This window comes from Myotis daubentonii, chromosome 15 (assembly GCF_963259705.1).
Source record: "Myotis daubentonii chromosome 15, mMyoDau2.1, whole genome shotgun sequence".
Taxonomy (NCBI): domain Eukaryota; kingdom Metazoa; phylum Chordata; class Mammalia; order Chiroptera; family Vespertilionidae; genus Myotis; species Myotis daubentonii.
In genome coordinates, this window is record NC_081854.1 from 17634842 (window position 1) to 17660739 (window position 25898).

The following is a 25898-nucleotide window of genomic DNA, read 5'->3' on the forward strand; positions in this document are numbered from 1 at the left end:
TGGATGGGAGGAGAAGAGGCACAGGTTAGCTGGGGACTCCTGGGGAGCACAGGACTCTCAGAGAAAACAAGGGGTAGGTGTCAGGCTTCTGTTTGGACTTGATGGGAGAAGACAGGGGAGCAGAGTAGGATGGGGGACGGGACCGGCAGCAGGAAAATCATGTGGAAACCATGAGGGGCAGGAAAACCTCAATGGCTGCTCATTTTCCAAGTTACTCATCACTGAGAATTGAATGCTGAAAACTTTTTTTTAAATATATTTGTATTGATTTCAGAGAGAAAGGGAGAGGGAGAGAGAAAGAGAGTGAGAGAGAGAGAGAGAGAGAAACATCAATGATGAGATAGAATCATTGATTGACTGCCTCCTGGATGCCCCCCACTGGGGATTGAGCCCACAACCCAGGCATGTGCCCTTGACCGGAATGGAACCTGAGACCCTTCAGTCCACAGGCCGTTGCTCTATACACTGAGCCAAACTGGCTAGGGCTGAAAACTTTAGATAATAACAATTTATGTGAAGAGATAGGTAATTTAACCAGGGGCACTAAACATTGTCCTTACCAACAAGCTCAAAAACGGAGGAGACGCAGGACCCTGCAACACTCACTCATTCACCCACAGGAATTTACAGCCTGTTGCAGGCACTGCGGGTGCAACAAGATCAGACAAGCCCCTTCCCCCATGAAGCTCATGTTCTATGGGAGGAGACAGACGAGGGAAGATCTAGATGTGATGTCAGGTACACCCTAGTGCCATGCAGGGAAAGGCCCAGGTACAGGCCAGAAAGTGAAGACAGAGGTCTTTAGAGAAAATGATTAGCAAAGGTATCTCCTAAGGACAGCTGGGAGTGTCATCGGGGATCTGAAGGTAGACACCTGGGTAACATTATTCAAAACAGAGGAAATAAGGTCAGAGATGCTGAAATCATGGTGGCCATTCTGCTGACCTTGACCACAGGAGACACACACACACACCAAAGCTGAAAGATGAAGAGATCAGCTGAAGACCCAAAGCCTCATCTCTCCATCCCAATACATAGCTCCAAATATTGATCAATTTCTCTCTTCCCTCCTAGCCTCTCTCTTAACCCTCTGGAGCCTGCCCAGCACTGCCCAGCTCACTATTGAATCAGTGCCGCCCAATGCTGCCGAAGGGAAGGATGTGCTTCTCCGTGTCCACAACCTGCCTGGGGATCTAGTGGGCTATGCCTGGTACAAAGGGGAAACAGTGGACAGCGACCTTCGAATTGTATCATATGTAATAGACACTCAAAAAACTACCTACGGACCTGCATACAGTGATCGAGAAAAAATATACCCCAATGGGTCCCTACTGTTCCAGAACGTTACCCTGAAGGATACAGGATACTACACCCTACACGCCACAGAGAAAAATTTTCAGAGCAAACAAGTAACAGGACAGCTCCGTGTATACCGTGAGTGATTGCTCTCTGACCTCTGGGTGTCGGGTGGGGTATATTCTACTTCACACACATGACTGACAGCCCTGGACTCTGACTCAATCCCCCTCTGCATCATGTTCCAGGTTGGCTCTGGACATTTAGTGCAGGACGCAACAGTGGAGACAAACTTCCTAAGACCAGAATTCCCTTCCTGGATCCCAGCCCTGCAGACATTCTCCACAGAGAGAAGTCTGATGGGAATCACCCAGCAGAAGGAGACTCAGCATAGTGTCAGTCCAGCCCCTAGTTGCCTCCGCATGACCATGACCATGAAACTGCGAAAACCCTGCAGAGCTTGGTCACACCCTGGCCTGAGGAGACCCTGGAATCCTCACAGAGAAACTCAGCCTGGGAACCCCTCCCACACCCCTGTCCCAGGGTTCCTACTCCAGGGAACCTGGGGAGCCTGTGTCAGGTTGGGTCTGACCTCCTGGAAGGGCTGGGTGGGAACAATGGCTCTACTCCTGCTCACCAGCCAGGGCTCAGCCCCAAAAGCCACATCAGGACAGGGACAGAGCCTAGTCCTTCACCTAAGGTGATATCAGTAGAGCACAGATAGACACAATACCCCTTATTATTAGCTGACTCTTCTGAGGGACTTAGCAGACTCTGGAGGGAGGTCAGGTCTCCAGGAAGGAACAGAGGAGAGAAGATGCTCCTGACAGCTCCTCGTCCACCAGGGGTCAGCCTAGGAATTCTCTCATGGAGGCAAATAATGGTAGTGGCCATTTAAGTCAGTGTCTCCTCTATACTGAGCTTGAGGTAAAGTATTCAGGGATGTTTTAAGGTCAATTCACAGACAACACGGTAATCCAGAGTCCATTTACCATTTGTTCTGTTTTTATTCCGGGGAAACGGAGGCACAGTGTGATACAGTCACTGAATCAGGCTCCACAGACACAGCAAGGTCCTTGCACAGCCACAGCCCATCCTCTCCTCCACCACCAGGGTCTGAGGTGTCTGTGGACCCTGAGACCAGCCCTTGGTTCAGTGCTTGTTCTTAGCAGTGCCCAGATCAAGGTAGATTTCCTGGTCTGGTGATTAAGCAAATGGAGAATTAATTTTCAATCTAGAATAAAATTACTTACAAAAATATTCAGAGTCACTGCCGGGAATGCCCAGGCCTTCCCCTCAAGTTACGGATCCACACTTCCCTGCACTGGACTTAAAACCACTTATTTGTTTCCTGGTGTGTTGGCGTCACTCCCACTAGCTATGAAGGAAAGGACTTTGCCTTCTCACTCTCCACCCTACACCTGCTACCAGTTCAGGGACCAGCACTCACTTGCTCTTTCATGAAGGAGGTAAGGAATGATGGTGAATGATGACAGAATGAATGAATGAATGAATGAATGATGCATAATTGCTACAGAAAATGGAACCTGGATTCAGAGTCCTAAAAGGTTTTGGCCACACCTGTTCCCTGTCCCTACAGGTGCTGAGAGCCATGTCCATCTATCTGACCACTTGTCCGTAAAGCCCCCTCAGGAGCCAAGTCCCTTGGTGACTATGGGGCTGTTCCACTGGGGAAGGTTTTCCAAGCTGCACTGCTCCTGCCCTGGGGCAGCTGTGGGCTCTTGGTCCCTGGGGTCTTTGAAATCACCTGTGACCCCCACTTCTCACCAAGGACATTCTGCCTCTCTCTGCTCCTTCCGTGTCCCTTATCTGCCTCCTCCTTTCCTCCAGACACACTGCCCTGCTCTGCTCTGCTTCCACAACCATGCAGTCTCCCCAGATTGTCCTGCTAACGCCTGTGTCCAGGCCCACCCTTCCGGACAATAGGAAAGGACACAGAAATCAGTGGGAGCAACAGCCTCGGCTCCATCATGAGCCAGTTTCCCAGGTCAACAGGTGAGAGAGCCTCTGCTGGGCCCCCATCTAGGGCTCCTCCCCCACCCCCGCCCCTGAGGCCAACAAGAGGAACAGGCCACATGACAGAGACATATAAACCATTAACCTACTCTCTATATGACTGTCCAGGGCATCAAAGGCAGAAGGACAGGTCTCAGTCCCAACAGCTCACAGGTTCATTTCACCCCTGACTGGTGACTCATACTATTGTCCTGGTGTGAGGCTCCCATTCCTCCACTGGCTCCCGAGACCTTCCCAAGGTGGGCCTGGTGACCCTGCACCATCTGACTGGTTCACTGCCTGTTTCACACACGTGTGTCCTTATGAAGACACCCTGACCAGAGGTTGGGATCCTCTCAGATGGTGAGATCCACCAGCCACTCTCCTTTCTATTAGATGCTGCCCAATATGAATGAATTTGACTAAACCCAGTTGTTTCCTGACTTAGAAAGACAAGGAAAAACACATGCTACATGCAGTGTGGGGGCTCCTCCCCATCTGCCTGACTGTCCATAGAAACAGGGAGGGGCCGTCTCCCTAACTTTACTAACATGACACATGTCCTTTCTACCAATCTGGTGTCATCCCTCCCTTTATACAGCAGAGACACCTGGACTCACAACCCCCCCATCGCCCAGTCACTTCTGTTCTCTTAGCAGAACTCACCTTCTCTCTATCCCAGGGAGTCCCTCATTTCAAACCCACTGTGGCATCTTTCTTTGGTCACAGTGTGACCTGGTTGGATGGCAGAACTTGGTCTATGACCTTCGTGATCTCTAACAGAGAATCCTCCAAAAACTGGCATTAGAACTTCAGGGCATGAGTGATTTCCACATATTCTTTCACCATTTAAAACAGAATCTGTCTCATCACTGCCAAACAGAAATGGTCCATGAGGGCCATATATTCAGCGAGTTCATGCTCCCCCACCTTCCATAAGCCCCCCTTCTGTACGTGCTATTGTCTGCGTGTTGAGGAAAGATCCTTGACCTCTACAGTGACAGAAAGGACATTAAAGATCCAAAAGCAGAGAACATGGCTCTGCTGCCACTGCCAGGCAGCTCCCGCCGTCCCTCACTCTTTTCTACATCTTTCTGGGGTTACTGTCTCATGTCAGTCACCAGTGAGTTTCTGGACAGATGGCCACACCTCGTGACCCTGCAGTCTGGGTACTAAACTCAATGCCAGACTTGATTCTGGTCTCCTGTGTATTGCTTCTGCTCAGACACCCAGTTCCAGGCTACCCTGCCCAGTCCCCTCAGGGTTTAAGGACTATGCGGTGGCCCATCATTACTCCTCTCTAGGTTAACCCTGGAATGTGAGGCTTCAGTGGAAACACATGTTGACCTGAAAATGTAGGTCTGTGTAGCTGGAGGTCTCAGCACCTGCACATCCCAGGTGAGACCTCAAAGTCAGCCAGGCAGTCAGCAGGTCAGTGAGGGACCAGGACAGGTGCTGGGTCATCTCTGACTCCCAGTCCTGTGTCTCTCTGTGATGAAACCCTGATAGTCATCTGACACCTGAGAAAGCCTGTGCTTTTTCTCCCAGGCATAGAGCAGGCAGCCTTGCAATCAATCTCTGTGCGCTCAGCTCCTCATGCATTTGTTTGTCTTATGATGCGCAGACCTGCCTTATTTCTTTAAGAACTCAAGTTAGCTGAGAGGCACTAATTCTGATTGAAGAAGCCTTTGGAGGACTCAATGGGCAATGTTCTCTCTGTTTTCTGCACAGTGGAATTACCCAAACCCAACATCACAAGCAACAACTCCAATCCTGAGGAGCACAAAGACCCTGTCGTGTTAACATGTGAATCTCGGACTCAGAACACCACCTACCTGTGGTTGATCAACAGTCAGAGTCTCCTGGTCAGTTCCAGGCTGCAGCTATCCAAGGACAACAGGACTCTCACGTTACTCCCTGTCACAAGGAATGACACAGGACCCTATGAGTGTGAAATCCGGAACCCCATGGGTGCTGGCCGTAGTGACCCATTCATCCTGAATGTTGTCTGTGAGTTACTTCTGTCCCTGCCTGGGCCAGGCTGCCTCCAAAATTCACACTGCCAGAGGCCAGGCTACATCCGTCCCTCCCAGGTCCAAGTACACAGACCCCCACTCTGAACACGCAGGGTGGCCATGAGTTCCTGTACCAGGCACATCTGGGCAGGCTCAGCCTTGAGCCAAGATGGGAGGAGACAGGATTCTGCAGTTTGGAGAGTCTCAGGGTTAACAAGCTTTCAAGGGACAAACAGGTAAATGTCTCAGACTCATGCTCAGTGAACACAGGGGGCTATGAGTGGGACATTTTAAAACAAGGCTGTGACCAATTTCAGAGGGAGATTGTGGCCCTTACACAGACCAGACCTTCCCCTTCCCTCTGATTACATCATGTGTGGCTTTGTTCTCTTTGCTCCAGATGGCCCGGACACCCCCACCATTTCCCCCTCAGACTCCCATTACCTACGTGGGACAAACCTCAACCTCTCCTGCCAGGCAGCCGCTAACCCTCCTGCACAGTATTCCTGGTTTTTCAATGGGAGTTCCCATCACCCCACACAGGAGCTCTTTATCCCCAACGTCACTTCTAATGATAGTGGATCCTATGCCTGCCTCGCCCATAACTCTGTCACTGGCCTCAATAGGTCCACTGTCAAGACTATCACAATCTCTGGTAAGTGCCTTCTGGATCATCACCACCAGGCTGTGGGGTACAGGTCTGTCTGGTTTATAGAAGGAGCCTAGAGGGTGTTGTCTCCCACCCAGTGGCCATAGACACAAGCAAATCACAGTCTTCCCCTGAGCCCTCCCACTACATCTCTGTAGACTCTCCTCCCCTTGCTCTTCTGATCTCTCTTGGAAGAACTGGGGTCTGGCCTTGGAAAGTGAGGAGGTGGCTCTCTTAGCCCCAGAAAGAGTCGGCCTTGGAAAGTGAGGAGGTGGCTCTCTTAGCCCCAGAAAGAGTCAAGTGGTGGAGGGAGGGAACTTCCCAGAGGGGAAGACAAGGGTCCTCAAGGCAAAGTTGCTTCTTCTGTCACTAACACTTTCCTTCTGTCACCTTTTTCTTAACTGTTACCTGATCCATGTGCTACAAGGAACATACAAGGCTTTGAATAAGTTCATCTTTTTTCCCCAAACTAAAGGAGAAAACCACCTCTGAGGAGGGGTGAGCAGGTCAGACCCCTGCTCCCTGCGCTGCTCCAGGCTCACCTGGTGACTGGCTGCTCTGAGCCCTCTGTGGTGGGACAGGGGTCTGTGGTGAAGGTGCATGAGTAGCCTGTCTTCCAACTGGCCAAATCATGTCACCCATCGACACCATGGCCTCCCTCAGACCAGGTTGCATGGAAATGGGAGAGAGTGAGTCACAGGGGAGACCCCTCTGAGCTGTGTCCTGACTCTGAAGTCACCAGCTGCACAACACTGTGTGACACGAGCCTATGTGGCATTTCTATGGAGCACAGAGAATGGTGGTGCTTACTTGACAAGTAGGTAGATTCATGGGACAGTAGGAGCAGGAACACGTGGTGTGTAGTTTACTGAAGATGCTAAGAGTACCAGCCTGATGTTAAAACTGACTACTTCTCTCTAGGGACTTCCTTCTCCCTGATATTCAATCCAAAGGCCAGGAAGTGAAAATCCTATTCAGACTGTGAAATCCTTTAGATTGAAACTTCTGCAGGTGCTAAGGTCAGGAAGACTGGCTGGGCTATATTCTCTGATAAATTATTTAACAAAAAGGAAATGCCTTCCCATCGCTTCTTATAGCACTATACTAGAGAGGGGGTGTGAGTATTTAGAAATTAGAGAAAGGTCTGGGAAAGAGTCACACAAAAGTCAATGGGTGGAAAATGCCACCTGGTGATGAAGATGCTGGACACATGCTACAAGGCACCCGGTGCTAATACCTCAGATAACCAGGGAGACAGGTCAGGGGTCATCCTGAGGAGATCTGAAGGGCAGAGTGGAGGAATAGCCCTTTCCTTACAGACTGTCATCTGAACAAAGGTCCTCACTGTGCAGATATCAGAGTCCTCCTCTGGTGACCCTTACAGAGATCACTGTGGACTGTGAGTGGTTGACAACTCTGAGGAAGGAGCCCACTCTCAGTCAGTCACCTCCTCTGTTTCTCCACAGAGCCTGTGGGGAAGCCCTCCATCCGAGCCAGCAATGTCACAGTCACAGAGCATAAGGACGCCGTCGTCCTGACCTGCCTCACAAATGACACAGGGATCTCCATCTGGTGGCTCTTCAAGAACCAGAGTCTCCTGCTCACGGACAGGATGAAGCTGTCCCAGGGCAACAGCACCCTCACCATAGACCCCGTCAGGAGGGAGGACGCCGGGGATTATCACTGTGAGGTCTTCAATCTGGTCAGTTCCGGCATAAGTGAGCCCCTCAGGTTGGATGTGCAATGTAAGTGACTCTCCACCTCTCTCACTTGCTCTTTGTATATTTCACGGGCAGGGGGTGAGATGGATGAAAGCCTTGAGGAGGTGGGAGCCTCCTTCAGAGCCTATAGAGCACATGTGTACGGACCCTAGAATTAGACTAATGTCATCATTGCCTCGGTTCTATGAGTATAAACTGTCTGACCATGGGGAAGGCACTCACCCATCTGAGCATCAGTTTCTTTGTCTCTAAACTGGAATAAAACAGCCGGACCTAAACACCGTTGTTAGGATAATTCTTGTGAGGTTAATGAGTTAAAGCCCTCAGCCAGGGTCATGCTCAGTCAGGACTCAGTCAGTGTACCAATTATTATTGTTATTTTTATAAACGCTGTTGTCAGTAGCTGTAAAGTCAAGCAGAACTTGGTGAAAATGTCATTTATCACTCACCAGTTCTGTGACTCCAGCAATTTATTAAGCACCTCCCATCCCTGATTCTGTTTGTGCTCATGGGGGTAACACCCCTGTCCCTGGTGGGGGTGGAAGGATCAGATGACATGAAAGTAGAGTATTTCCCACCCTACTGGGCCATTGAAAACACTCTGCACATTTTTATTACTCATCGGCACTGAGCAGATAAGGTGCCTGCTAAGACTGTCCTTAGTGATGGAAAAGAAGAAACAGGGGTAAGAGACAGAATATGTGAGGGAAAGAGGAGTTAAGAGGAAAATTACCAGGACATGGGAATGGTGGGTGAGAGAGTACATGCAAAGGTAGAGCCAATGGGAAGTTTCAAATGTGCCAAACAGAGAATGATGCAACCGCCGGAAGTGGGGTGTCAGGAGGACTGACACTCCCAAACAGCACAGACCCGGTGGCAGCTCCTTCCTCCCTCACCAGGCCGCCCCCTGCAAGGCCCCTCCTGGTTTCCCCTGAGTGGACTTGGGCCTTCATCCCTCCCCCTTTCCTTCTCCTTTCAGCAGAACAAAACTACACGGGCTACTCTGTGGGGACCATCATTGGCATCGTGATCGGGGTCCTCGTCGTGGTGGCTCTGGGGACCTCCCTGGGCTATTTCCTGTACCTCAGGAGGACTAGGAGGTACCATGGCATTTCCTTCACCCTCACCCTAATCCTGTCCCCTGATCCAGGCTGACCCCCAGCAGAGCCCAGGCCAGGAGGAAAAAGACCCCTTCCTCAGAGGGTTCTGGGCCTGCTCCCTGTGGCCTCCCAGCTTCCCCATGGAAGCCCATAACTCCCTCCATCCAGTGCCTCCCTCACCAGCTGCTGACCAGGGTGGTTTTCTCAACAGCTTCCTCACCTATAAATGAGGCACAGTTAAGGAACTGTGCCCTCAGGATTGTCCTGGTTCTCTCCATACACCTGCAGCGGTGCCAGCAGATAGTAAGTGCTCAGTAAGGCACCTCCTGCTGTTTAAGTCCACCCTCCAGGTGAGGGGATGGGCTGCCTCAGGGTCTGAAAGTCATCCTGGCCAAGGCCACACAGCTGACGGTGGAAGAGCCTGGACAGACTGAGTGGGTCAAATGCCCCCATGAAGCCAGTTTGGTAACCACAATCCTGATCTGTGAGATAGGAAGCCTGGCCTGGACAGGACAGCAGAAACTGTGGTGTGGTTTTTGCCTCTAGTTCAGGTGGATGGAGACAGCACAGGCCACTGTCACAGTGTAGCTCTGTAGGCCTGAGGGGCAGGTCTGGCCACAGCAGGTACCACACTCATCCAGATGCTACATGAGGCTGGCACTGCTGCCACCTGCAACCTTGACCTTTCCACTAAGTCAGACCCTCGGGGTAGATTCCTGTCCTGGGTCCTTAGTCCCTTCCCTGGTAACTCCTCCCAGACCGCTATCTGCCTGTGGGTCCTTCCCTGTGGGCCCAGGTCATCTGTAGATCCTTAACAGCTTGCCTCAGTTCCCTTCTCCTGGGCCCATCCCCCCTAAACATTGGAGAGAGGCCTCCACCCTCTGCTGGGAAAGGAGACCCTCCTTCCCCTCTGTTGTGACATCAAAGCTCCCCTGTACCCCTCACAAGTAAGTCTGACCTTTCCCAGGGCCAGTGACCCTCATGGTCTCCGAGAGCACCAACCTCCAGCGGCCACCCCTGGTGAGTGTCTGTTCAGCCTGGAGCCCCTGGGCCTGCCTCACAGTGTCCACCCCTGCCCTTGTCCCTCAGCCTCTGACCCTCCCCTGGGCTTCAAGGGGGATTCTCATCACCACTCTGCACAGGGGACCCCGGCTCACCAGTCAACCCTGACCTTTAGGGTGTGTCATGTGTCACCACCTCCCCCTCACTGGACCTTGAAATGGCCAGAGGGTCTCACCCTGGGAGATGACCTTTCACCCCTGGCACTTGGGAGCTAAAGAACCACCCCCTCATGGGAGAACAGGCCAAAGCTTCCTCCCCATGGGTGCTAACGCCTCCTGTCTCTGCTCCCAGGCCAGGGTCCCTCTGGAACCTCTGCCTTCCGGGTAAGTCCATCCCCTCCCTGTTCCCTCACCCAGGGCCTCTGTGTCCCACGCTCAGGGCACGGGCACCCTCCAACCTCTCAACACAGCACAGACCCCTTCCCCAGAACAGCCAGCACAAGGGGAGCCCCGCCCTGGCCTAGTGGGGCCCTCACATCAGGGGTAGACAGGGTAGGACAGAGTCTGAGGGGAACCCTGGAGTCCAGCATGGAGCAGAATGGGCACCAGGAACAACAGTCTGGGTCCCAGACTAACAAGGGTGAGGGGGTGCAGTGTGGGGTGAATTGGGGTGCTGAGCTACAGGTGTGCAGACAGCTGCTCAGGAGGCAGAGCTGTCAGTCCTGCGGAGAAAACCCTCCCTCCCCGTCCTCTGATGCCCTCTCTTCCTGCTGCACAGGGCCCCCTACCCGACCCCAAGACAACAGGCCCCATCTATGAGGTGAGTGTGGGTTATGAACATTCTGTCCTGCAGGTCCCAGGGGCCCCAGGATCTGCCCCCAGCCCAGCCCTGGCTGTGCTTCCAGGCTCAGGAAAGGGCATAAAAAGTGAAAACAGAGGGTGGGGGGAGGGAGGTGCCCGGGGACAGACGCCCAGCACAGTCAGCCCCATAGAGCCCCACAGCACGGGTTCTGAGGAGGCTGCGGGGCTCAGAGATCTCTTCTTTCTGTGACAGGAATTACTCCACCCAAACACAGAGGTGTACTGCCGCATCGTCCCCAGGGCAGACGTGGCTTCTTAGTTCCTCCAGGACCTGAGACCCCACACCCTGTGGATGTGGCCTGCGCCAGAGAACCAGCTCTGAGCATCATGCTAAGCGAAAGAAGCCAGTGGGAGAAAGATAAACAGCACATGGTCTCACTCATTTGTGCAATATAATGAACAACATAAACTGATGAAGAAAAATAGAGCCAGAGGGGGGAAAATATTTTAGAATATAATAGTAGTCCTCCTATTATGGGCTGATTTTTTATATTTCCTTCAATGTTTGTGATATCATACTGTATTATACATTATAGATTATTCAAAAAATGATCTTAAGTATAATAATATTACATGAAATAAACATTAATATTTCCAGAAAATAGGATTTTAAGTATAAATATATTATGTTTATTGCATTTAACATTATTATATTAAAAAGAGTTTCCCTTGAGATTAAAAAAAAATAAAATGCTATAAGGGATTGCTAAGAACAAGAAACAGAGAGAGAAACCTAGCCATACAGAATTAAAATAGCTATAAATAAGTACCTCTCAATAATAACCCTAAATGTAAATGGATTAAATACTCCAATCAAAAGGTGTAGGGTAGCAGAATGGATACAAAAATATGACCAAACTATATGCTGTTTACAAGAAACCCACCTCAAAACAAAAGACAGACACAGGATGAAAGTGAAAGGATGGAAAAATTTTTTCCATGCAAATGGAAAAGAAAAAAGAGCTGAAGGAACAATACTCATATCTGACAAAATAGACTTCAAAATGAAGGCCAACTCAAGGAACAACAAAGGTCACTGCATAATAATAAAAAGATCAATCTAACAAGAGTATATAACCCTGATAAACATATATGCACCCAATATAGGTGCGCCTCAATTTATAACAAATCTTCTAGAGGACTTTAACGGAGAAATTGACAACAATACAGTCACAGTAGGGAACATTAACACCCCTCTGACATCACTGGACAGATCTTCCAGACAAAAACTTAACAAGGAAACAGAGACTCGAAAGGACACACTAGATCAGATGGATTTAACAGACATTTATAGAACATTTTAGCCAACAAAGCAGAATATACATTCTTCTCAACTGCATGTGGAACATTCAAAAAAATAAACCACATGTTAGGACACAAAACAAGTCTCTACAAGTTCAAGAAGACTGAAATCATATCAAGCATCTTCTCAGGTCACAGTAGAATGAAATTAGAAATCAACTACAGTAAAAGCACCCCAAAACATTCAAACACCTGGAAGCTAAATAGCATGTTATTTAACACTAAATGGGTTACCAACAAGATCAAGAAAGAACTCAAAAACTTCCTGGAAACAAATGAAAATGAACACAAAATAACCCAAAATTTCTGGTACATAACAAAAGCAGTCCTGAGAGGGAAGTTCATAGCACTACAGGCATACCTAAAAAAAAAAACCACACACACAGAAAAAAAAAAAAAAGCAATAAACTTCTTAACCCTAAAACTTAAAGAACTAGAATGAGAACAACAAGAAAAGCCCAAAGTAAGTAGAAGAAAGGAAATAATAAACAGTAGAGCAGAAATAAATACCATTAGAGACTAAAAAACAATACAAAAAAATCACTGAAACGAAGGTTCTTTGAAAGGATAAACAAAATTGATAAACCATTAGCCATACTCATCAAGAAACAAAGAGAGAGGACCCATATATTGATTTACAACTACCTTCTTATCTATCTCCAAGAAAATATCCATGAACTGTCTGTTAAATTCCCAAGGCACACACTACCAACATCTAAATTAGCAGGAAATTCCACCATTTCCTTGGTGCTGCCTCCCGTATCCCAGCCGCAGCACCCTTCCCCACATGTCCACTTGCAGACACACAAGGTGATAACAATTGTCCCTGCATCTCTCCCTTGTTCAGCTGCTGCCACCTCCTGGCAGGTGATGGTAATCAGGACATGGACCCTGAGAGCCTGGTCCCACAGCTGAGCACGAAGGCAGGACTGCACCTCCAGACTGGGTGGTCAGGGGCCGCAATGACCATTCTGCAGCCCTGGGGGGACGGGGTAGTTGGGCAGCCAGAGCTGCCTGAGGGTGAGGGGGACAAAGAGTTGATGCAGGACTGAGTGGGGAAGCACTGAGGCCTCAGCTGGGAGCACTGAACGGGAGGTAATGGAATGTTCGCAGGGAAAAGGCTGGATTCTGCAGAGGAAACACTGGCGCACGGACTCAGCTGCAGGCGCTAAGCAGGCTGTGTGCCTCCTGCTGGCCCTCATCTCACAGCTCCCACCTCCAGGAATAAGGCTCTCTCCTAATGTCCACCTGCCCTCTCTCACCTGGGCTTCTCATGGTCCACTCTACATGAAGGGGCCCTGGGTCCCTGTCCTGCACTGCAGGGAGTGGGAGGGGAGGCTGAGTTCCCCACAGACAGCCCAGCAGTGGTGTCCTGAGGAGGGTGGGAAGGATCAGGGAGGTCCTCACCCTCCCACCTCCTGGGTCCTGATCTGAAGTTAATAATGAAGCCCGACACCACCTGCTCCCTCAGGTGCTGAGAGACCTACCTTGCCCACGGTGAGCAGACCTCCACCGTGAGTGCCATTATCATCAATGAATAGCATTTGGACATTTTCTTTTTAATGGTGGTCTGACGCTTTCCAGCTCTAGGAAAAAATGTGACTCTCTAAGGCCAATAACACATCTCTTCTCATTCTTCAATAGGAAGGATCTTGAAATACCCAGGAGGACCCACTGCCCACTGAGGAAGGCCCAGTCTGAAATATTTCACAGCAGCCCAGCCTGCCGGGAGCCGGTCCATCCTTGCTGTTTCAAGGGACCTGGCATATATGGCATACGGTTCTTAATATGTTTGCTCACCTTCTTGGCGCTGTGTTTTAACCAAGGTCACCTCTCCGAGAAAGGTTGAATCCCCAGGTAGGGATTTTCCCCTGAAGTTAGGGAGGGAATAAAACCCCTCAACTAAGTGCCAGGCGGGTAATTAATCCCTTTAATTACGAACAATCATGCTTAAACTACATAATCTTTTCTCCCTGGAATGGAGATAAGAAACGCCCTAACCTTTGTAATAGAGATTGATAGGATTGAATCAACTGGTATAAATACAGTTGTAACAAGACAGAAACACACAGAATTTAGAACACAGAACTTAGAACAGAATCAAGAAGACAGAACCTACACGGAGCCTAGAGACAGAAGAACTTTGCTGGAGAGAGCATGCCGGAGGATCCTGGAGAGGGACTGGCCTCGGAGCCTAGAGACAGAGCCTAGCGGGAGAACATGGCAAGGGATCCTGGACTGAACCTGACTACAGAGATTGGCAGGAGAACCTGACTGGAACCTGGACACTGAACCTGACTGGAGAGCCTGGACAGAACCTGGCTGGAGAACCTAGCGAGGGAACATGGCTACAGAACCTCGCTGGAGATCCGAAGCAGAACCTCTCTGGAGATCCGGGCTAGAGATCCTGGCTAGGTTGCTGATCAACTGAACGCTGTCTCCGAGTCTTTCCCACTTCGCCGACTCCGTCCACACCTTTGGAGACCCCTGGACCTGCTGGGGTTGGACCCCGGCACCAGCCAAGGCCCATGTGCACAGATAATAAGTGGCAAGGCCTTCAGAGCCACAGGCTCACGACCATTGTCCTCTGTGACCACCCCTCATGCAGGAACATCTGGGCCCTGGTGTCTATCCTATATTACCCACTGCCCTGAACCATCTCCCTCTACAATAAATTAGGCCCTGGGAATGGTTCCAGGTCACCAGACCACGCTGCCACACCCCAATGTGAGGGGCTCCCCTGGGGACCCTGATGTCTGAAGCAGGAGCTACACCCTGAACAAATGTAAAGAGTATTTGAAGGGTGGGGCTGTTGCAGGAAAAACACTTGAATTTATTGGTCTCAGGTGATGGAAAGGTCCCCAGGAGCTCAAGGAGGAGTGTGGGTGCCCTCTAGTGGCTTGTTCCTGCTAGAAGAGGAGAGAAGGGGCAGGAGAGTTGACAGACTGGGGCTGACCTTGGACATTCAGGTTCAGAAGGAGGCATAGTTAGAGGTGATGACTGATGGCTGCCTTGGCTCACCAGCTGGAAGACTGGGTTGTGAAAGGGTGTGCCCACAAATCAGATTGACACCAGTGGGTTGTACTGCAAAGTCGGGTGAGGAAAATTCTGTCGGCACTGAGAAGAGAAATTACAACATAACAAATCTATATGCCATTCTATTAGACAACCTACTCTGATGTTCCTACCATCTCAAGCATCTTAGCAGTAAACACAGTCATTTCTAGCGTTAGGAAGAAACGTCTTATTAAGAGGAAAACTATATCATAGGAGTTTGTTTATATTTTCAGAATCATACACTGTGACATCATAACTGAAAAATGAATTTATGCCCCCAAAATGGACAGTGTGTCATGTCTCATTCCCAGCACCTGTGGGCTGACAACCCCTGTCCCAATCCCTGGGTTCCACTCTGAACTACAGAACCTATAATGTTCCCTCATTAAGGGGTTGGGTATGGGCCTTTGTAGTGTCCTCACCATTCATCCCTCCACCTCTCACACTCTGGGCAGAATCTGCTGTCCACTATTGGGTGTGGTACCTAAATTACAGACCTCTATTTCTGTCCTTACTCCCAACATGTGACAGGTGCCTTCTGCAGGTAATTTTGAGGTAAAGGTTTTCAAAAACTGTTGCCTTGGCCCACCCTGAACAGACCTCCACCTTCAGCGCCATCATCTTCAACCAGAAGCATCTGGACACTTTCTTTTCAATGGTGGTCAGATGCTTTCCAGGGAAAATGTGACTCTCTCTGTACAGGGATGAGTAACAAACGGACAGAGGGAAATGGCATTAGTGTTCACAGAAGGTGACCTATATGAACGCTTAAAATCACAGGAGAGTCCACATAAAGTCCACATTCTTGAACTAAAACATGGATCGTGGGCGGCTTTCACCATTTCCTAAGAGCTAAAGTACAAAAAGTGTTATCGGTGATGAACTAGAAAAATTAAACCTGCATCACAGTTACTGATAAATGCAAAATGGTTATTGGCTTTCCTCTAAAGAATATTCCAGTGCATTGTTTTCATTTTACAATGATGTAAGAGTTACCTTCTATCAAGAGGCTAGCTACATTTATTAAAACAATTTTCATTGTTGACAGTACAGATGTCCCCCACTTCGCCCTTTCTCTCCTTCCACCGGCCCCTGCTCCTCTGCAGGTCTTCACCCAATTATTGCCTGTGTCCGTGGGCTATGCATATATGGTTTTTGGTTACTCTATTCCTGTTGCCCCCACTCCCTTCCCTCTGAGACCTGGTCCATGTATCCATGCCTCTGCACCTATTTTGTTTGTCAGTAGGAATTATTATCTTTTATCCCTTTAAATCTGAAAAGCGAAACTAAAGGAGACTTCTGGCCACTCACCCAGATCCCAGCACCTCCCACCAGCAGAAGGATAAGCTAACTGCTAAGCTCCCCTGGTCCTCAAGACAGAGGTGTGTGCCCCGCATGCTGTCCCTGAGCCCTGATATCCCTGGATCCACGGGCACTGATTGGTGGGTCTGGCCTGAGGATGGAAGAGTCCAGCCCCTCTTTATGGTTCAATAGGGGCCTTCGGGCCAGTGCACAGACAGAGGGAAGCTCTGGAAACTGAATCACTGCATGAAAGCAATCAGCTGAAGGCTGTCAGCTTTCAGGGAAACTCCAGGGTGCTCCCAGGTGCACCCTGAGACCACATGCCACCCACCATGATAGCACCTGCCAGTCCCCACAGGTGGTGGTTACTCAGACCTGGAGGCCCTCTCCCATGAGGTAGCCCTGATCCCAGGACCTGCTTCCAACATCCGGAGGGTGACTGAGGCCTGAGGTTTGGTCACTTGGAGCTTTGAGTGCCCAGAACTTGGGCCACAGAGGCCGTGCTGAGCAAGCAGGGAATCAGGTGTCTGAGGAGGAGGGAACCTGCTGTGAGAGCGGGAGGCAGAGCCAGGGCACTGGCATCTGAGATAACCCCTGATGACAGATGGGAAGGTCCAGTCCTTGTGCCCAGGTTGTTACACAAACAGATTGATAACCAGCTCTGCCTGTCTGCACCCTCACATTGATTCACAGACCCCATTAAGTAAATGATGGAAACCGCACCATTAAAGCCTGGAACATGCCCTCTTATCCTACCAGCTGTGACATCCATAGTCAGAGAATATTCCCTGGAGACCAGGGTCTGGTGTCAGCATGGGAGGTGGCCAGAAGCACCCTTGTTTGTCCCAAAAATGGAGAAATGGAGGGCAGGGGTCTCCTAACAGTGAGGGATCAGACCCCCATTCATTCCTCCAAAATCACAGCCCTCCACACCTCTACCTGGTGAGTGACATCTCATCTCCCCAGGGTGGCTCTTGGTGACAGCCTGGGTCCTTCCTCTTCTCAGTGACACCTAACCTGGCACAAACTCTGGACTCTGGACCCAGGTGGAGTTACTACCACAGGAGGAAGGAGCCCACCTTTACCTCAAAGGAAGTCAGGGGGCAAATCCCTGTGCCCGAGGCCCTGATCTGTGGGGTCACCTGGCTGTGTCTCTGAAAACCTCTCACCAGCCCATGATGTCCTGGGGAACTTTCCGTACAGGATGGGTCAGAAGAACCCAGCATCTGGGGTGCTTCCACCTCAGAGGGTCCCAGGGGTCCTCCTCTCTCATAAGAGAGGGGGGACCCTTAGGGTCCCCTGGAAGAGTCTCCACGTGGAGCTGCTCCAGATCCTGGGCCCCTTTGGGAGGCCTAGAGCAGATGACAGTCAGGGACACAGGGGACTTGGATGCAGTGCCCAGTGCTGTGATGGGGACACACAGGGCATCCTGGGCATCAGAGCCCCAGGCCAGCACCCTCTCCTGGAAGCCCCACAGGAGCCCTCACCAGGCCCTTCCTTGAAACTTCAGGGACAGGGAGCTCCTCCTGGGTGGGTAGTTCTCCTGACACTGCATCCGGAGTTCTCTGGACAACCACCACCTTCTCGCTGTGCTCATCCTGTCCTGGGTGAAGTCGGGCAGCCTAGACACACAGTGACTGGCCACTCAGCCTGAAGTGGTGAAGTCAGAGCCCACCCCTGCCCAGGGCTCAGGGTCAGCTCCCTGGTCAGCATCCCTGATGCAGACACAGGTCACCTTATGCCCTCCAGGGGGCGACATTGGGACACACAGACAACAGGAAATTAACATAGGAAGCTGGCTTTAATGAAGGAGATGGGAAAGGAGCCTGATTTCTATATCACAGACCCTTCTGGGCCCCTCCCATGTGTCCACTTTGTCCCACAGGCTCCTTCTACGGGACTGGGAGCACCTGCTCTCAGGGAGAGTGGGGACCTTGTGCAGCTCCTCACTCCCTGCCTTGTACCACTATGAGGAAGGCAGGAGGACACAAGCAAGTTTCTCATGCAGAAATCAGAGGCTGCCCCAAGGGTCAGGGAGCACATGGACCGTCTTAGCCAACAGACACGAAGAGGGAAGATTTCCCTAAAATCATGGCCCTTAAGAACCAGGCAGCTCACAGCCACATGACCTCCCACCACAGTCCCTCTTCCCACTACAGTCTCCTCCTCCCAGTCCTCCCTCCTAACCCCCCCACCCCCAGTCCACTGAAGGTCCTACCAAGAATCCTGGTCCTGGACTCTGTCCCTGGAAGCAGAAAACAGGCTGGTGACACCCAAAGACAGAAGGTGGATCCCCTCACCAGTCATCACTCAGACGACCCCTTCTCACCCCAAGTCACCTCTGTGACCTTCCTGCTGGGAGGAAATCCAACCTCCCCAGCATTTTGAGAACACGGGGAAGGTGTGATGCCCAGCTGGGTTTCTGTGTCACACAAATAAATCATCCCCTCGGTTTGGGGATCCCTTGGGCTCTCTGTGTAGACAGACAGACTAATGGCCAGGACACCACACAGGACAAGGGTGGGGTTAAGTGGGTAGGTTGTCCTCTTAGGGAGCAGGGATCCCCATTATCCTTGCCATTGAAAGTGCTCTGAGGCCAGTATGATCAGCATCTCCTGACAGCTTGTTAGATGGAGACTGTCGGGTCGACCAAACACCTTCTGAGTCAGAATCTGCAGACCCTCCCTGTGCACAGGAGAGGGGTAAAGGGGGATTCCCCATCCCCACATCATGGGGTCTCATTCTGGCTGGGCATCCACCTGGCTGAGCAGCTGCCAAAGCAGCATTTCTAAGGTGTCACCTGGGCATTGAAATCTTTAGAAAGTTCCAGTGATGATACCATACACAACAGGGTGGCATCCCTGCGACCAGAATTCCTGATGTCGCCCCAAGCTTCTGCTCTGAAGATAAGAGCCAAATGGGGATGAGAGAAGGCGGTGGGAAGGCTACTGTGCTCTCCACACAGAGCTGTGGGAGACGCCCTGGATACATACACCCCAAGCTTCTCTTTGTCCAATTGTGAGCAGTGGCATGGCACCAGGTGTTAACCTGCAGAGTTAGGCCCTCAGTTCAGCAACCTCGGTACCTGGGTTCAGCTAAGAGAAGAATTCAGAGTCAAGAACTCAAATTATAAGAGAGAGTTTATTTAGGAAGTCACAGAGGTAGAAGAAGTGAGCTGTAGAAGAAATGGGCTCAGGAAACTAGCTACAGCAGCAAAAGAAGGACCCTTGGAGCTTAGGAGAGAGAAAACAAAGATAGTGCCTTGAGGAAAGAAGGGGGTAGGGAAAGGCATGGGTGTGCTCCAGAGAGAAAGAGCTGCAATGTGTCCTACTTCTGTGTGTGTGTGTGTGGGGGGGGGGGGGGCTTTCTTTCATTTTATTAGTACCTATAAAATAAAAACAATTTGTGAAAATATTTTCCTTATCACGATAGAGAAGCTACAATCTTTGCAAAAAATACACAGCCATAATTGTTACAATACATATCCTTGTATATACCTTGGACATCATAAAAGTATTTAAGAATCACACCCTATAAAAGTTGGGAGAAGAAACATTTTCTCCAACCTTGGTCATACATTGTGACATTCAAGTACTTAAACTACATCGTTGAAATAAAATGTCTCTAGTTTCCAGAGCCAAAGGGATTTAACTTTCATGGCCCCATAGGTTCTTTTCTTTGTGCAAGGTCAAGAACCAGGAGAGGGTTCCCTGAGCGTTAACTTACCTTAGGTAGGTCAAGCAGTGGCTTACTTTCCATACTTTATCATGGAACTAAGGGGGGTCGTGGGAAATAAGGCCATGGAACCCGTGTCGGGCAGGTCCCCTCCCTAGCATTCCTTTTTATGTAGTGTGGCTCCTGCAAGAGGATTTTTAACCCTTGAGCTCTAAAATGCTGGTTCTGTACTAGTAATTATCTAAGATACTTGCAAAACCATGCTTTTGCAAGTCTAAACTCCTATATTGTGAATTAGGATAAAGTTATGAAAGTGTGACTCCCCTAAATAGACTTCATTTAGGATTTGTCAGGTGGGGGGCATTGGGAATGATCCGGAAGCCAAAAATTCCCTCTTGGGACTATGGGAGAGGATCCTTTCTTACTAAGACATAAGCCTCAGAAGCCAAGTTCCTTCTTACTTTGGAAGAAGGTCCTACTTCTTGAGGGCAGTTATCTGGAGGTTTCAGGGGAGGATCCCAATAAAATATTTATCAGCTTCTCAGGTGTGTCCTTTAGGGTCAAAGGTCATTAGTCAATGCAGTAGATCCTGATGCCAGGGATGTTCTCACTCATCTGGTTTTGCTGCTTCCCTGTGCCTGCAGCTGAAACACAACTGAAGCCAAGATGTATCTGATGCCAGTCAGAACCTCATTGTCCTGGGGGCTTAATGCTGAAGAGCTATTCTTTGGTAAACTTGTTCATTTTCCCTCTACTGGCCTCTAACCCACATGACTAAGAGCATGCCAGGGGAGGGAAGGTCAGGGGAGGGTCTGAACCATGGGACCAGTGATATGAAAGGTCAGAGGGCCTAAACTGCAAAACCAGGATATGCTCGGGGAGGAAAGGTTACCCAGGGGGCAAGGTCCCAGTACAGTTTTTCACGTTGCTAGGTACCTGGGCTTTCCATTCTAGTGACCTTCCCTACCTCCCTATTGTCCTACTCTGCTGAGGCCTAACTGCCTACTATATAAGCAAGGTGTCTGTGTGTGTGTGTGTGTGTGTGTGTGTGTGTGTGTGTGTGTGTACATGGGGAGGAGTCACTGGGGAACTAGGTTACAGGGAAAGCAGTTACTGGGAAAGCAAATGTAGAGGAAAGAAAAGGGAGGCAGGAATAAGGGGAGGGCAGGGAGGAACCTGGGTACAGACTCTGCCCCTGGCCCATGTGACCAGGCAAGTGATCTTGGCCCAGGAGGAGGCTCAGTGCACAGGGAGGAGGAACAGCACATCCCACCCATCAGGACAGCGGTGCTTGTGAGCATTTCTGGAATCCAAGCTCTTCCCACAGAACGAGGGACAGAGCAGCAGACACCATGGAGTCTCCCTCAGACCCTGCCCACAGAGGACTGGTCCCCAGGCAGGGGCTCCTGCTGGCTGGTGAGAGGGGACAACTACCTGGTGGTGGATGGGAGTAAGAGAGGCACAGGCTAGCTGGGGATGCCAGGGGAGCACAGGCTCTCAGAGAAAACAAAGGGTAGGGGGCAGGCTTCTGTTTGGACTTGATGGGAGAAGACAGGGGAGCAGAGTAGGATGGAGGAGGGGACCGGGTAACAGGAAAATGATGTGGAAGTGGTGAGGGACAGGAAAACCTCAATGGCTGCTCATTTCCCAACTTACTCATCACTGAGAGTTGAATACTGAAAACTTTTGACAATAACAATTTATATGAGGAGATAGGAAATGTAACCAGTGGCACTAAACATTGTCCTCAGCACCAAGCTGAGAAATGGGCAGATACATCCCAGGAGGTGCAGGACCCTGCAACACTCACTAGTTCGCCCACAGGTACTTGCAGCCTGTTGCAGGCACTGGGGGTGCAACAAGATCTGACAAGTCCCTGCCCCCATGAAGATCATGTTCTATGGGGAGGAAGCAGACAAGGGAAGATGTAGATGTGATGTCAGGTCCCCACAATGCCATGCAGGGAACAGCCCAGGGACAGGTCAGAAAGTGAAGACAGAGGTCTGTAGAGGAGGTGGTCTGGGAGGGGGTCTCCCAAGGACGCTCCTGAGTGTCAGCAGGGGTCTGAGGGCAGACACCTGGGTAACAGTATTCACAACAGAGGAAATACTTATGGAAATTAATTGGCCAGAGGAAAAATTAGAGCTTCCTGATCTAGATAATGAAATAGTAGAGTCTTAATTCATCTGGCCAAACATATCATAAGGTACAAATGACAGTGGATGAAGGATGAAAACATATATTAGCTTAATAAAAAAATATGATAATACATGTAAAGCAGCGGTTCTCAACCTGTGGGTCGAGACCCCTTTTGGGGTGGAAAGACCCTTTCACAGGGGTGGCCTAAGACCATCAGAAAACACGTATATAATTACATATTGTTTTTGTGATTAATCACTATGCCTTAATTATGTTCAATTTGTAACAATGAAAATACATCCTGCATATCAGATATTTACATGACGATTCATAACAGTAGAAAAATTACAGTTATGAAGTAGCAATGAAAACAATTTTATGGTTGGGGGTCACTACCACATGAGGAACTGTATTAAAGGGTTGCAGCATTAGGAAGCAAAGTGGGGAAACCCCTGGGATTGGATAAAAGGAAAAATGATGGACACATAGTTAGGTGGGTGCAGGAACAATTAACATGATAACAGTGAAGGAATCTGTGGTATCTGTCCTGGCCCCCAGCACATTAGTTTGTGCCCCAGGGGCTCCAGAAAAAGGGAAGTCACAAGTTACCCAGACAACTGATGTAAAGGGTTTTTCCGTTGGCTGGGATGCTTGTTCCCCTCAGACTTTTCCTTGTCTAGTATTAGACATTTTCTCTTCCTAATCAATGTTACTGGTTTATTATTGTTACTTTTGTTCCTGGTATGTAAATGTTATATTAGATGCAGAAAAACAGAACTTGACAAACAGCAAAAAGACTCAGATTATGGTGGCTCAAAAATTAGAAATGATCCAGAATACTTTTTAACAAGGACATATAGGATCTGACTGCCTCCCTTTTGAATACTAATAATTCGATCTTGAATGCCATCTAAGTTTATGGTCTTGCCCCATCCCCAGTGGTCCACCTGTTCAGCAAGACATGCTGTCAATAAGACATCCTAGAATGAGTCTTCCTAGCACCATGGGACTCCATGGTCCAACCAAAAGGTTGGTCATCAATGCATCCTTTGGATTGATTTATGACCAAAAGGGGGATTTGTGGTCATAAAGGGGCCACATGCTAGCCTGACAAGCTCAGGGGAGGCCTGCATAGCAGCCTTGCAAATTCAGAGACCTAAAGTAACCTAAAGGATGGTCGGAAATTAAACTTTAACTAAAAGCAGATAAGGTGGGCAGTTATGTCCTAGGCTGGAATCTTCACTGACTAGGTCAACCTTTACCTTAACTGAGCCTATCTGTCTTTTTGCATCTATGATAACATACCCTTGAAGTGTCTGGGTAACTTGTGACTTCCCTTTTTCTGGAGCCCCTGGGGCACAAACTAATGCGCTGGGGGCCAGGACAGATACCACAGATTCCTTCATTGTTATCATGTTAATTGTTCCTGCACCCACCTAAGTATGTGTCCATCATTTTTCCTTTTATCCAATCCCAGGGATCCCCCCACCCCCACCCCCCCCACCCCCACAACAGCTTTGCTTCGCTTTGCTTTCTCCTGCCTCTCTAGTCCAGTGGTTGGCAAACTCATTAGTCAACAGAGCCAAATATTAACAGTACAACGATTGAAATTTCTTTTGAGAGCCAAATTTTTAAAACTTAAACTATATAGGGAGGTACATTGTTATTAACTTAATAAATAATTTTGGATGGTGAACTTAGTACTAACAACATGAGTTCAATACACTAATATATTTATGGAATGCCTATTATGTGTCTGAGGCTGGAGATAACATGCCATCCTTCTGGAACTTACATTCTAGTGAGGAAGATCAACTTTAAATAAATAAATAGTCACATCAAAAAATTGCAGTTGTCATGAGTGCTAATGAAGGAAATAAACAGTAAGCAAGAGACATTTTTTAGCAAGGTTAGGCATTTAAACCCCTCTAAGCAGATAAGTTTCATTTTATAATAATAAAGCCACCAACACAAAATAATTACAATTCTTAAATTGATGACAAAAATACCTGTAGGATTTGCAGCTGGTTGGAAAAATACAGGTAACTTTATGCTTCAAGTAGGTACTTTTGTCACCCTCGTGCAATTTTCGGACGCAACTAGCACTAAGCACTGCACAATGAGACTGCTGACTGACTGGCTCACTCAACTCCTGCATGAATCGTGCACACCTCCCCCGTGTTGTGTATACCGCGGCCCACCTGAACCATGTCTCCCGTCGCCCAACTGACCAACACCCCCCACTTCTTCTAACGCCACTTCTTCAAAATAGACTCACCAAGGCCTAAAACTGACTTCTGCTCATGGGCCGCGAAGTTTCGATCGCACTGTACGTGCGCGCCCGCACATGGTATTTTTTGGAAGAGCCACACTCAAGGGGCCAAAGAGCCACATGTGGCTTGCAAGCTGCGGTTTGCTGACCACTGCTCTAGTCTATCACCAATGGATTTCATATAACCTACCTACATCCCTTCCTTTGATTGCAATGTATAAATAAGATGTAACCAGCCATTCTCCAGAACATTATCTCAATTCGTTGAGGTTCTTCTTCCCAGCATATGTCAACAGTTTGGCTCAAATAAATTCACAAAAATTCTTTACAATTATTAAAAAAAAAAAAAAAAAAAAACGCACACACAGGAAATAAGATCAGAGGTGCTGAAGTACTGGTGGCCATGCTGCTGAACTTAACCAAAGGAGACACACACACACACACACACACACACACACACACACACATACTTTGACCAAGGCTGAAAGATGAAGAGACCAGCTAAAGACCCAAAGCCTCATCTCTCCATCCCAATACATAGATCCAAAGATTGATCAATTTCTATTTTCCCTCCTAGCCACACTCTTCACCTTCTGGAGCCTGCCCACCACTGCCCAGCTCACTGTTGAATCAGTGCCGCCCAATGCTGCCGAAGGGAAGGATGTGCTTCTCCGTGTCCACAACCTGCCTGGGAATCTATTCGGCTATGCCTGGTACAAAGGGGAAATAGTGGACAGCAGCCGTAAAATCATATCATATGTAATAGACACTCAAACAACTACCCCCGGGCCTGCACACAGTGTTAGAGAGACAATATACCCCAATGGATCCCTCTTGTTCCAGAAAGTCACCCTGAAGGACTCAGGATACTACACCCTACTAGCCACAGGGAAAGATTTACAGAACAAACAAGTAACTGGACAGCTCCGTGTATACCGTGAGTGATTGCTCTCTGACCTCTGGGTGTTGGGTGGTGAACTCTACTTCACACACAGGACTGACAGCCTTTGACTCTGCCTCGATCCCCCTCTGCATCATCTCCCAGGCTGGGTTTGGGCATTTAGTGCAGGACACACAGAGTGGAAACAGACTTCCTAAGGTTAGAGTTCCCTTCCCATATTCCAGCCCTACAACATTCTCCACAGAGAGAAGGCTGATGGGAATCACCCAGCAGAAGGAGACTCAGCAGAGTCTCAGTCCAGCCCCTAGCCCCTCCCCATGACCATGACACTGAGAAAACCCTGCAGAGCTTGGTCACACCTGGCCTGAGGGGACCCTGGAATCCTCACAGAGAAGCTCAGCCTGGGAACCCCTCCCACACCCCTGTCCCAGGGCTCCTGACTCCAGAGAACCTAGGGAGCCTGTGTCAGGTTGGGTTTGACCTCCTGGAAGGGCTGGGTGGGAGCAATGGCTCTCCTTCTGCTCACCAGCCAGGGCTCAGCCCCAAGAGCCACATCAGGACAGGACAGAGCCTAGTCCTTCACCTAAGGTG

The 25898-nt window shown here is 49.4% G+C and overlaps 1 protein-coding gene across 31 annotated transcripts in view; it reads left to right on the top strand.

Annotated features, from left to right (window-relative positions):
- Positions 1-25898, top strand: part of LOC132216799 (carcinoembryonic antigen-related cell adhesion molecule 1-like) — a 287472-nt gene that overhangs the window by 231 nt on the left and 261343 nt on the right. For 23 of the 31 annotated variants that reach the window (XM_059666328.1, XM_059666331.1, XM_059666329.1 and 20 more), the window contains exons 2-3: positions 1075-1434; positions 24984-25343. In XM_059666328.1, coding sequence (XP_059522311.1) covers positions 1075-1434; positions 24984-25343 — 720 coding nt within the window. Of the gene's footprint in view, positions 1-1074; positions 1435-5043; positions 5323-5727; positions 5983-7442; positions 7911-8676; positions 9055-9764; positions 10090-10852; positions 11161-21209; positions 21412-24983; positions 25344-25898 lie in introns of those variants that run through there. The other 8 variants (XM_059666360.1, XM_059666369.1, XM_059666350.1 and 5 more) reach the window with 7 other exon arrangements.